We start from the raw sequence: 13,946 nt of genomic DNA, 5'->3' as shown, positions 1-13,946 counted from the left end.
GTTTAGCATATGTCTAACTCATTCTATCGCACTTCAAATTTGATTGAGCTAAATTTAACTTGTTGTGATGTGAATGAATTTTCGGTCTGATAGTGGACGGAAAAATTGACTTCTCTTAATTTTTACTCTTTAATTCTTCTCGAGGTTTCGAGGATTAATGTCCTCTTCATCAGGTTTCGAATTGATCACGAATCACGTACAGGTGGGAAAATTTACTGATGCACTTCACTTGAACATCTCTGTGAAAAATTGTGAAAAAGTCCAAGTGAAGTGCAAAAGTAAATTTTCCCACCTCTACGTGATTTTTCCTCCAATTCTAAATCTTATGAAGAGGACAATAATCCTCGAAACGTCGTGAAGAATTATAGAGTAAAAATCAAGAGAGGTTTATTTTTCCGTCCACCAAGAAGAAGAGTGCGAAATAATGAAATAGATATATGCAAAGTGGGTGAGAAAAAGGAATTCGAATTTTCATTTTATGAAATTTTCCTGATCTAAAAGGTATACCGAAGCCATTACTGATCATTTTTGCATTTAAAATTAATTCATTCATGATAAGTGTCAGGATTGGTCGAAAGCTCATGTAAATACCCACCCTAAAGTTATGTAACCAAGAGAAGTTGTCACCTTTAAACATCATTTGTGATATCTCTTTTTCATGCTGTTCTTCACTTTTCACGCTTCACCACCAACAGAAAACTTAGGGATTTCGTGCGAAAAGTGGTATTTGACAATAAAAATAAATATGAATGGGCAAACACCTTTAGGTATCTAAAAAAAAAGAAAATCTCCATGACATTTCCATCTTCTCTTTTCAACGTATTTTCTAGATCCTCTTTTTATTCTTTCAAACTTGGTGAATAGACTGAGGAAAATGGGTATAAAATTTTATTGAGAACCCAAAGAAAAAAGATGACGACATAAAATTGTGAGATATTAATGTTGGAGACTCTTTATTGATCTCTTAACATCTTTTACGGTCATTCGATTCGTTTGTGTCTCAAGCACAAGACTGTTAAGATATGATGGGAATCCATTTGAGGATTATCGACTTTTCACAGTGAGTTTTTTTTTCCTAACTGACGAGGGTGAAAACTTTCCCAGAGAGATGTGTTATTTAATTTTCATTGCCTCAGATTCTGAGGTGTTTATTTTTATTTTCTAGCCAATTTTCTTGCTGATTCTTGGAAAATGCCATCAAAAATGTTATTTTCCTCAAACATCTAAAAATCCATTATATTTCGGACATTTTTGGCAGATTTTCAAGATACACAAAAAATCTGTTGGATATATTGTCGGAAAACTCTCGAAAAGTGAGGCAATTTCCAAAAAAGAAAAAGAGTGGGAAAAAGTCACACGAACACGCAACATATTACCAATAATTTAAAAGTTCTCGCATTGTCAGGAAATCCGCAAGACAATGGAATTTAATTAAACTCATGAAATCCATGTGGTGGAAAATTTGCATACAACGTCTAATCAATATTTACCACGCGTGTTATATCCTGCTGAAGTTGCATTATTGGCATTTGCAAGGGTAATACACTCACCTGGTTTGCAGATGGGGGGCTGTCCCTGCCACTCGTCCGTATCCAAATCGCAGAAAAGATCGGGCTCGCCTTGGAGCTCAAAACCCGGATCACAGGTGTACCTGGCAGACACACTATCCTCGGCATCGTCTACGGACAATTTTGAGGAAGCATTTTCTACTTCGGGTGGTTGTTCGCAGTCAAAGTGTTGACCATTCGTATAACCTATATGCAGAAAATTATATAAGAATTAAGGTATTTTTTTTTCTAAAAAAAAGATTATTTTAAAGGTTACTGCAATTTATACTTGGAAAACAATTTTTTTATATGGATACTATATAAACGATAATAAAATTACCGAAGATATAAAAGTTGAAAAACCCAGATGAAAATTCTGCTTTGCGAGAACTAGGCCTAGGGTTAAGTGGTACAAGTTGGACAGTGGTACAATTTGGACAGGGCTTTTTGTCTTGATAAATTTAGTAATTCATTTTCATTTGTATATTTTTAAAGCTTTAGTTTTATAATTTGGTTCCTTGTGCTTAAAAACAAATTTTGTACTGTATTTATCAAGAAAAAAGCCATGTCCAACTTGTACCAGCGAATTTTCCAACTTATAACACTAATTCCAAATTATATCACTTTACCCTATTTAATAAAATGATTCTGCGAAACGATAAGCCTTCAGAACTTAAAGTAAAAAATGAGCCTTTTTGCTAAAGATCGAATAATATAGATAGATAAATGGATATTTTAGTATATATCCAAAATTTGGGCCCAATCTGATAAGATAGAATCTCACCTCGGACCACAGAAGCTGATATTGTAAAAAATTTCAGCTAAAGATCAGCATTTTTCCCACCTTGTTATTAATACTAATTGTATGGTGATCAAAATTACAATTACTCATAGCAGATTCATTAGAAGTAAAAAGGGGTGGTAAAGCATCCCAGACTTTAGAAAGTGCTTGAGCTCGTGACTGAGATGCTGTACCTCAAAAGTACTTTCGCATCATTTATCGTCGTTCGATTAGGAAATTCGCTCTCTTTCAACCTTTTAACTTTTGGAAAACCCGTTATTAGAAATGATTCAACGGTATTTTCATTTATAAAAGTAATGTCCGTAATAGGTAATTTCTAAAACACATTCATCAAGTAAAAAAAACGTACAACGCGTTTTCAAGCAATATAAAAAAACATAGATTTTCAGCAGAAAGAATGTGGTGTGCGGCAAATCAGGAACATGTTAATGACCACAGGGTTGACTTATGAGGGGTGGTCCCCTGAAGGTCGCAAATTTATTTTTCTAACGATTTGGTCTCCAGGCGTGGTAAGGACCGGACAGACGGACAGACAGCGTGACAACATCTTAGAAATCGTATAAAACGTGATGACCGAGCTTAGTCGCTAGCCGAGCTTCGAATTGAGAGATCACAACTTCGATGGTATGACCATGTTCAGCTCATGAAGAAAGATTCTCCAGAAAAGCTATGCAAGACATTGTGAACAGACCTCGACCTCGGGGCAGACCTCGGACAAGGTGGCTGAATCAAAATCAGGATGTTACCTTGGAGCGCCTTGAGATTGAATCCGAACATATTCATGAAGAGGTGGAGAATCGACAGACACGGTCTGCTAAACTGGATGTCATAGGCTCGCGACCCCAATAGAGATAGGGTGGAATCACCACTTCTCGCCAGTGCCCCACTTTTCGCCACTTGTATTGAAATCGCATTTTTTTCCATTATTTGTGAAATAAATTAGCGGTAAAATTATTTGTATCTCTACTGCTGTTACTTATAGAGTCGAAAAACACTATTTGTTTTGAATTTAAATGTTTAAGCATTTTTTAGAGGAATATTTTAAGCAAGTGTATCGAATCCAATATTTCTTGCCAAATATAGTAAGTTTCATGAAACTTATCGAACAAAAGATGTATTTTCGGAGAGGGAAACTCCGTCCGGATGCGGCAACACTGTTTGTGGAGTTTTCAACCCAGGATCAAAAACTACCTCTTCTTCAGAGCTTTCGACACGCTCCGTGTCTTCCTCAGTGATCGAGTGTTGTCAGAGATCTGTGGGTTTCGTTGGGTAGGGGACGTTTTGCATTGGTGGGAAGGTTCTAGGATGTTCACAAAAGATCTCAACGGATGCACCTGACACTCTTTGGTCATTTGGGGACAACTGAAGTTTTTTTTTTTTTTTTTTTTTTTTTTTTTTTTTTTTTTTTTGTCCCCAAATGACCAAAGAGTGTCAGGTGCATCCGTTGAGATCTTTTGTGAACATCCTAGAACCTTCCCACCAATGCAAAACGTCCCCTACCCAACGAAACCCACAGATCTCTGACAACACTCGATCACTGAGGAAGACACGGAGCGTGTCGAAAGCTCTGAAGAAGAGGTAGTTTTTGATCCTGGGTTGAAAACTCCACAAACAGTGTTGCCGCATCCGGACGGAGTTTCCCTTTCCGAAAATACATCTATTATCTACACGGCAATTTTTCTACAGTATTATCGAACAAAATTTCCGATTTTGAATCAATAATTTGTCTATTGAGCATTTAATTACATTCGACGAATACATAAGATTTGTATTTAGTTAGTTAATGTTTCATTTTATATTATTTTTATGTAAAAATGTGCCATGGCGGAAAGTGGTAATATTCTAAAATTGATTCACCACCTGTCGCCATAGCTTTTCAATAGGCGACGCTAACTTTATTTCATAGATTCCCAGTTGTCAAATCTGCTTTGTTTACTTTCTGCAATAGTCTAATTTGATTTCCCAAATAAAAGTGAAGAAAAATCATTTGATGTGAGTAATAATAAGGTGATCATGAGGAAAAAGAAATGCTGAATGTATTCTTTGCATAATATTGCCCAAAATAATCGAGTTTGAACCTTTCCAAGTAGGTGGCGAGAAGTGGTTACAGAACTGGCGAAAAGTAGTAAAACGTGGCGACGAAGTGGTTATTTTTGCATTGTTAATAAAAAATCAGTTTTTTAGGTACTCCCGCGTTATATTATAGGACTATTGTTTTGATGAATTTAGTGAAAATGTATTTTTCTGACATTCTGTTGCATTGCACCGGGTGGGACTCGGACTTAAAATTGTGAGAGTCGAGTCAGAGACCTCATTCGTCCAAGAGCCAACGGTCTTGCCTATTGTGCCACTAATATACCCAATTTTGAGGTTTTTCGAAATCATTTTGTGACATTGTAGTGCTTTTTCCGAGGGGGCCATAAGTAAAGACAAATGCCACAAGGAATGCTGTCACCCTATCGCTATACAGTAGACTCTCTCAAATTCGGGCATTTGGGATCGAAATGTGACACGAAAAAGAGAGAAATTCGGACATATCGGTCCCAAATGCCCGAATTTGAGAGAGTATACTGTACTTTTTTTTACTGTAATAAATTTTCAAGGACCTCGTGTCGTGAATCAGTGGACAAAATCGCCTATTGGCTCTTTATGCCCTAGACACACTTATGACTTAAGCCGAGAGACGACTTAGTGGAAAATAGTGGAAATGTAGTTTGACCATTATTTCTAATATAGTTACGCTAAGCCGTCTCTCGGTTAATCCTCAGGTCTGTCAAGGCTGTTAGCCATGATATTACTTGGCTCGAGTTTGGAAGGGAATAGCCCTTAAAATCTGAGACCAAAGGAAAAGCATCTACATTGCGAAGAGGCACACTTGGAGGTTCTATATTGGATTTATCAGATTCTTTCAGTATGCGATAAAACATTATTAAAAGAAAATTAATAAGACAGTTCGTATTACAGTTGAAACTAGGTTACGAAATAATTATTCAAGAAAGAATTTAGATGAAAAATTATATAGTTTGCAGTTTGAAATAAAAAGTTTTAATAGAATTCCACAATTATTCTACTACTGCAAATATCTAGTTTGACAAGAGGTAAAGCTAGCATTTAATTGCTCAATTAATTAATGTTAATTAGCTTACGCTCCTTGCCTCGTCACTAAAATAGAGAACGATTACTGTAACAACTCAAACTATTAAAGGCCATTAAAGTTGTACCAGATTTAAGATTTTTATCACTAATTTTCCACATTTACAACAAAAGCTTATAAGTTTCCAACAGTGAAACTTTTCAAATTTCATCCAGAGAAAGCTTCTTTCAAGGGGAATTATCAAAAATTCGAAGTTAAGGGAAGGTGAGACAGCTTCGCATAGTTATAATTTTTAAAACTAAATCAATTTTTATCTAAGAATGCTTGTGGATATTTTCAGTTAACTAATATGAAAACCGAAATTGGACAATCAGGATATGTTTGTTCGAATAAAAGATAAATTCATTTAGTAAGAGCTCGTGAAAAAAAAATAGATTTATATGAAACTGTTCTATTCTTCCGCTATATTTACAGGTGAAAAAAATGGCGGTAATATTGATGATAAGTCTGGTATATAAAGGGCCGACAAGAAGCCACGAGCAACAAATAGGGTCTTTGTTGAGGGACAATATTGCTAAAATGCTGCATTTACCAAGAACTTTCGCCACACAAAGACCGTGTGAGCGTTACACAAAAGAATGCCTGTTCCAACTCCCATTTCCGCTGAGGAAACAATCGCATAAATTCCCCGATATTTCCGATGTTTATTGCCTCTTTTTCTGTGGCAGCAAAAAACAAGGAGTACCGCGTCTTTGAGGACTAAAAGAGCCTGGGAATTTAGTCAGGAGACGTAATACGTGTAGCTTTTTTGTGATGTTGATTCCCTCGTTTTCGCGAGGATTTGGGGTTTGAGTTTTAAACAGAATTGAGAAAAATAGAGATTCCCGGAAATATCGAGAAAATTGTGAAGAAAGAGTTGGGCGCACAGGAAAATAAAAATGATTCCAGAAAAACGATAAAATTCAGAGGAATGACAACACGAACAATTTGGAATAATAAAAATGATGAAATCGGAAAAAATTTAAAATAGAAATGGGAACATGGAAAGATTTCACGATATACTCCAATTCGTGAATTTGTTAGGACACCCTAAATTTAAAATTGCTTTCTATTTCAGTTAATTAGACAAATTTCCTGATCATTGAATCATTAAATGTGACATTATTAGTTGTATTAGGGTGTTATCACACTTGCGCATTAAAATTTTAATGTGATTCACATTAATTGTCGCTTGTGAGCGTCCAAATATGTTATTTGTGTCTTTGAGTCACTTAATATTTGGGGTTTTTCTATTTATTGATAAAGACAGGGACATGACATTTCCTATGTCTCCCATATGTTTCTAGCGTGCCGAAAAAACTTTTGGGTTTATTTGCTGTTTTCGGTCAGTGTAGAATGAATTAGCAAAAAATATAAATGCAAAATAAAAGCAAACTTAATATTGAATAGGCAACCGAAAACCCCAAATTGGCAACCTACGTAGTTTCGGGGATATCTCGTGAAATATATACGAAAACAGGGAAAAACTTACACTAAAATCGGTCGCATTTTTCAGAGCTAATGTCACCCCCTTGGATAAAGAAGTGGACTTGGCCTGCAAAAAAAGTTTAAATTTACCTAAAGCACAAATATTTTTCACATTAAAAAATTAAAGAGAAAATCCCATTAATTTTTCGCATTAATGCTATAAATCAATTTATATCAAATTTTGCGGGCCAAGTCTATCTTTTTATCAACATATAGATCAAATTTTGAATATAAAATGATTCAAACACACAAATTACACATATGGACTCTCATCAGCTACAATTAATGTGAATCATATTAAAATTTTAATGTGCAAGTGTGCTAACACAGTTATAATTGAAAAAGAAAAAAAATCGAAAATCGTGTGCAAAAATTCGAGGTTTAGTGATTTTTTTATTTGAATTTCAAACTTTTACTAGTGTATACTTAATAATTTGGAATTATTCATATAATTCGGAACATTTTTACCATTTGAAAAAAAAAACTTTTTGGGATCATTATACAATAACTTTGTATGGATAACAAAAAGCAGTTTAAAAATATGCAATTTTTCTTTAACTAAAGCGTATATACCACAAAATTGAATGACCTAAAAAATCCTTTCAGGCGTTTTTGTCTAGTCCAAAAATTTTCAATTCAGAACTTTTTGCAGACCCACTTCCCAATTTCAATTGCTTTAAAATTTCCCACTGCGGCAGTTGGTGGGAAAATTTAATAATGTGCAAATTGATAGACATTGCAGCAATGTTGTGAAAATTATCACCAAATGGCGAGTGTGTTAAAAATGCCCAACCCGCTATATAGTAACAGTTGCTGTACGAAATCAACCATTTACCAGCCTTTTAATTACTCTATGCTACTATACTAAATATTTTGGTGAGGACGCATAATTGCACGAGATGGCAAAATTTGCTGTTGGAAATAGAGTTGTGCATACCTTTTTGCTGAATTAATATATTTAAGCATTAACTTGTGGTGCTACAAGTTATGAGGAGTTGTGAACAAGTACAACATGCAATTTGCATCATAATGCACAATCATGCAACATGTTATTAATCTAGGGAGAGTTATGTATATCTTCCAACCGCTCTGTGTCATTTTAACAAGTGTTTCCCAAAGACATGGATATATATAGCAAATGTTCAAGAACAAGGGATATCATTGTTGAACCAACTTCTGGCCAATGTTATGGAAGAACTAAGACAATTGACCGAGTTTTCACAAAGCTATTTAAATTTTTGAATTTCATCAACAATTCAATTAAAATTGTTACACTCAATGAACGATAATATCCTGCAATTTGGATCAGTTTCACCTCCCTCAGTACTGAATACATTGAGATTACTGACTTGATGAGATGAGGCGTGAAAGACAAACCATGACAATCAACATAATTTTGCATAATTATCACATTTACTACACAGCATAGTTTTATTATCATTTGGTCGTTGACACATTGCATTATTGCACAACATAGAACCAGAGGAACCAGATGGTAATTTCAACTATTACAACGATTAGAACTAATATCCTTCTTCTCGCTTCACAGGTGATTCCTGATAGAAAAATAGCTGGAATTTTAATGTGAGAAACAAAAAAAACTAAACTCTTATAATGCAATTTTATAAATTAGATGTAAGCCTTTTCTATGGTATTATTAGAACCTTTAAAGAATACGAAAGGATAAATCAAAAATTTCCATCAACATATAAAGGGAAATGGAGCACCTTTAATGTGGGGCTGATTTGAAATTGGAATTTTTCTCATGTTTAAGTGGGACTGAGTCACATCATAATGTAATTTAACTTCTCAATCTCTTTGTGCAGCTAAATTAAATTATGATAAGGCTCTATTTTATTAAAAAATAGGTGAAAAATCCAATTTCAACGCTGCCTCACATTCAAAGGTGCCCCAATTTCCCCTACGGTAATTTAAAGTTAAATAAGCTTTCACAAATTAATTATGAAAGAAACCTTATTCGTGTAAATATTATAAAGGATGCAGCGGATGCAGCAGACAAGGCAACAAATGATGGTAGAACTTTCAGTTAAAAGAAACAGTCAGTATGTAAGTAAATATAAAACGAGCCTCAGCTGGGTCAGTGGATAGAGTAGTGCCTCTGTGATTGTGAGGTCTCGGGTAAGTAAATAAAACGAAAATTATAAATTTTTAAATAATCAAAAATAATGAAATAGGGTGCAGTCTCGCTAATTCATTTCCTTTCGTGAAATTTTCAATTATTTATGAGTATGTTAATTTAATTAAGTTTGTAAATAATTGGAAAATAATGAATTTGAAACAATTTCGTGCCCGAATTTCTCCAAAATTAAGATGATATTTCAATCCGAAATGTCCGAATTTGAGAGAGTCTGCTGTATTATTGGCTAATACGGAGTTGAGACATTAATTAACATTTTTTGGAAAAAAATATTTTGGATTGAATTATGAAAGATTAATGATCTGTTAGATTCTGAAAAGCCAATCAAATTGGTTGCTATTTAGGATTTTGAGGCATTCCTGAACTGGGCTAAACTTCCAGTTTGAAGACCGCTCAAGGGAAAATTAAGAATCGTGGACCATCATTGCCGCTTCGAATATGCATATAGGAACGAGAGTATTCCCTCTTTCGCGCAGGATTGTGAACCATCTTGCATTTATGGTTTGATTGAAAGGATTTATGAACATTCTTTTACTAACCACTTTGCTATTTTACTAACTAAAAATGTGATTCCTTCTACTAGAAATAAAAATTTTTGGTCAGTAAATTAGTTGGAAGATCAATAAAAAATTATATATAGGTCTACATAATATATTTTATTTTGCATTTGTTATGCTAATAATGCAAAATTGATCATAAACTTTTTAATTAATATCTATCTGAATTATTATTTTTATCTAATAACTAAAAAAATTAAAATTTATAGATAAGGAGCACGAATGAAAGATTTCATGAAATATCACACATTCTCAAAATAAGCACTAATCTGAATTCTAAAAGTGGCTGGAGGGGTAAAATTGAAACTTTAGATTTAGATCTAAATGGAGAAAATTAAAAAAAAAAGAGATGACAAAGCGTCCCAACTTTGTGTAATGCTCGAATTCACGAGATAGAGCTAATCCGTGAACTATCGTTTTGCATGACTTTTTTTATCTATACCGGTTTATTAACGATTATTGGAAAACAATTCTGAATTAGGAAAAAATTGGTTAAGAAAAGGTACATTTGATAATGTTCTTATAATTAGTAATACAGTCGATAGAGTCAACCTATTATTTCCAAGCCTGTTGACTCTTTTATATTTGTTGACTCTATCGGAGTCCAAAAAACTCAATTAGAATGTGAAATCAATTAGAATGGGGTATTATTTTATGTTTGTACTAGATATAATTGATAAGTTCAACATGATAGTAAAATATTTTATTAAATTAACCCGTAAATGCTACTCCCTCTGGCCCAAAAACAGTCGTATGTTTGGGCAAAATTTGAAGATTAGGGGATGATTTTACTGAATGTGTTTATAATTAATAATTAGTAAATATCTTAAGTATAAACTACTCTCTCCACGTGGTAAGATTGAAGTCCACCAACGATGTTAAGATAAGGAAAAGATGTCATAAAGATTTCTTATTTTTTCGCTTTTTCTATAAGTACTCCGGTAAATACTTAATTATTGAAAATTATTGAAAGAAGAGATTGATAGTTCTTTTCGTTATACCATAACTATGACTCTAAGCTTCACAAAAAAAGCAATTAAACCAATTTGACTCATTTTCTTCATGTTCTGTAATATGGGCGCTAAATGGTTAGAGATATATACTTGGAGTCTTCAGATGACCCCCTAATAAGTAAACCGGAGGATTATTAATATGACTCTCATTTCGTCCCCATCCCGCCCCTTCACCATCCAAAATCGTATTTTTTGTGATTACAAGAAAACTCGTCATACGGATTTTTTTTTTTCGAAATATGAATTTTTCGTGAGATGGAAATGAGGGTTGTATTAATAATCTTGAAGTTGACTTATGGGAGATTGTGTGAAGTCAATATTTTTAATCATTCGGCACTTAAATCTTACATGTACAAAAAAGGAATTTTTAACCGTTTTCTCTTACCAATTTTAATTTTCTGTTGCTTATTTTTGATTTTGAACCAAATTTTCTTCCGAAACACTAAACTTTTAAATTAAAAATGTAACTTAAAATAAATTTACACATTTTGTTTAGAATGGAAGTTTTTATCACAGTTTATCATGTACATTTTTTTAACAAGTATTTATTTATTATTTAAACAGTTTAAATAAATTTAGAAAAAGTTTCTACACTATATTATACTCAAAAAAAATATAGCATTCTGTACGTTTTTCTTTTTTGTAATTCGAGTCCATATTTTTTTGTTTGTGATATATTACTCACTTACAAATTAATGATGGCTCAAAATTCCTTACATTGCGATCATAGGCTTAATCAAAAAATCTTAAGACAAAAGAACTTTCAATCAAAATGCATAAAATTACGAAAAGAAAAGTATTTTGATGAAAAATGATTAGGTACACGGGCAATATACGAATTTTATCATAATTCTGCCATGTACTTACATAAATGTTATTCTTATGTTAAAAACGTTACATTGATACGCCAAAACACTGATTTTAATTCCGATAAAATCATAATAAAATCATATAATATTATTATTTCAATAATAAGAGAAAAGTTTACTCCATCGGAGTCAATTTGGGTCCAAGTTGACCCTATTGGAGTCCGTAGAATAAAAAAATAGCTGTTGACTCTAATGGAGATTTACTCTATCGGGGGTTTACTCTATCGAGGTCCCACTGTATATTCGAGAAAAAAAATTAATGATTACTTGACCAATTCACTACCAATTGAAAATGTTATAGCCAGATAAGAAATGTCAATACCTTTTGAAAAAAAAATCAAATTACAACCAAATCGATTAAAAACTGAGCCCTCCAAAGTGATTGACCTTTGATCTTCAATAATTGAAAATGGCGAATTTTCTGCCATTTGGATGAAATGTTCGTTTGGACTACCTCTATAACACTAACTGAAACATATCCGAAAATTATTTTAAAAAAAAAAAAAACCGTGGGTGAATATTGAGAAAAAATGAAATGTATGGTTTTGGAGGGGGGTTTAGGGAAGAAGAAAATATACCGTCCGAGATAACGTTCACTTATGGTGGGTCATCGAAGACCGAAAATCGATATTTCTTACCGTTTGGTTAAAGGCCACAGGCTTTCGAACAAAAGAAAAAAAGCATATTGTCCATTGAGTTATATTCTGGACTTTAGAAGTTTCTGAAATAATAATTTTATGCAATAAGAAAAAGATCAAATAAGTGGGCTTAATGTCCTAAAAAATTATCACCATAATTCGGTAAAGCAGATGAAAATTTTCATCAAGGTTAATCTTCGGAAAAGATGGTTTTGTGAGGATTTAGGAGGACACGTTCACCAAGGATTTTAACGGTATAATATTTGTTTCATAAATATATGAGGTCAAGAGCCCTCAAGTCGACCGGTTCCTCAATTCGACCGGTAGAGTTATTTAATCAATTTATTTATATTTGCACTAATATTTGGAGTATGATCTAACATTAATAGGTCAATTATTCCATTTCCAATTTTATAGAAATTCACCATTAAAACATTCGTATATTGACCACCGGTCGAATTGAGGAACCGGTCGACTCGAGGGCACTTTACCTTAATACTGAAGAACAGGAGTTATCATAATTATATGCAAGAGACTTCCTGCCTTCCGTAATGGTAATTAAAAAAATGGTATCATCTTTTTCCAATTGGACCTGCAAGACAATGGTTTGTAGACCATGAGGTAAAGATCGATCGCTCAGAATAAGAAACGAATAACTCGCAGTAGGCAAATTTTACAGAACAGCCATTTGAAGCTGAGATTTTACATGCAGAGTATAGGATTTTTTAGATTTAAAATCTCTATAAATATTGAAAATAATTATCTTTCAAGTATAATATTCGCAGGAAAGTTAGAGATTATAAAGAATAAGTATCCAAAATGCGAATAAAACGATTTTTGTAAAAAATCGAGTTGTTGGACTTATATTCTGAGTCGTCGATATTATCCTGAGTAATCTGTCTGGAGTACAGGAACTATCGTATGAGGAAAGATCTAGGCAAGAAGAATTATGGTATTGAAATTAAATGAGTTGAGTAATGGAATTAAAGAGCCAGACGATTAAATTTTATGCCCTATATTCGACAAGATGATTAGAATCATAGCTTTCAAATCAAGATACTTTCTAGAAATAAAATAATGAAAAAAATTTAGGGGATTAAACCTTCGCACACACTGTAGCCTCGAACCCTCCATATTTTTCTTATATTCCTTTAACAAATTTAATTCTATCTTTTCAGGAAATGTGTAGCTAAGACTACTTATTAAAAATGTGCAGTAGATAAATCAAATTCATTAAAAGAATATGGAAAAAATATGAAGTATTTTAAGCCATATTATGTGCGAAACGTGAAAGCCTTCCCCTAACGGAGCAGTAAATAAAATGATAATAATATTCCTAATAATATTTATATCCTTCCAGCTCTTAAGAGCAAAAAAAATTAAGAACTTTGCATTTTGGAAACCTTGGAGTTTTAGAAAAATAGATTAGTGTATTTTTCGTAGGTCAACTCATTTTTTCGTGCCTCATTAATAAATTTCAGGACAATATATAATATTTTGCTAAAAAATGCACTTTTAAAAATGATGTGAGGATAATAAAACCTTTAGTTAATTAATAGAACAGCAAAATAAAATGTCCTTTTTTATGTGAATTCGTTTTTATAATAAAATATTGATTTTTCCGCTTTGAATATTTGGTTGAATCACTAAATATAGTTCTTTTTCATTAAATATAACAATTGCAGGGAAAAAGGATTAAAATAACTACTGGCTATTGTTGCACTGGTTGTACTAAACATAA

The 13,946-nt window shown here is 33.0% G+C and overlaps 1 protein-coding gene across 1 annotated transcript in view; it reads right to left on the bottom strand.

The window, feature by feature from the left end:
* Nucleotides 1-13,946, bottom strand: part of LOC129801886 (fibrillin-1) — a 77,900-nt gene that overhangs the window by 63,385 nt on the left and 569 nt on the right. Inside the window, exon 2 of the mRNA XM_055847319.1 lies at nucleotides 1,551-1,754. Coding sequence (XP_055703294.1) covers nucleotides 1,551-1,754 — 204 coding nt within the window. The remainder of the gene's footprint in view (nucleotides 1-1,550; nucleotides 1,755-13,946) is intronic.

This window comes from Phlebotomus papatasi, chromosome 2 (assembly GCF_024763615.1).
Source record: "Phlebotomus papatasi isolate M1 chromosome 2, Ppap_2.1, whole genome shotgun sequence".
Lineage (NCBI taxonomy): Eukaryota > Metazoa > Arthropoda > Insecta > Diptera > Psychodidae > Phlebotomus > Phlebotomus papatasi.
The sequence above is the reverse complement of the archived record's forward strand: the minus strand, read 5'-3'. Positions and strand labels throughout refer to the sequence as shown.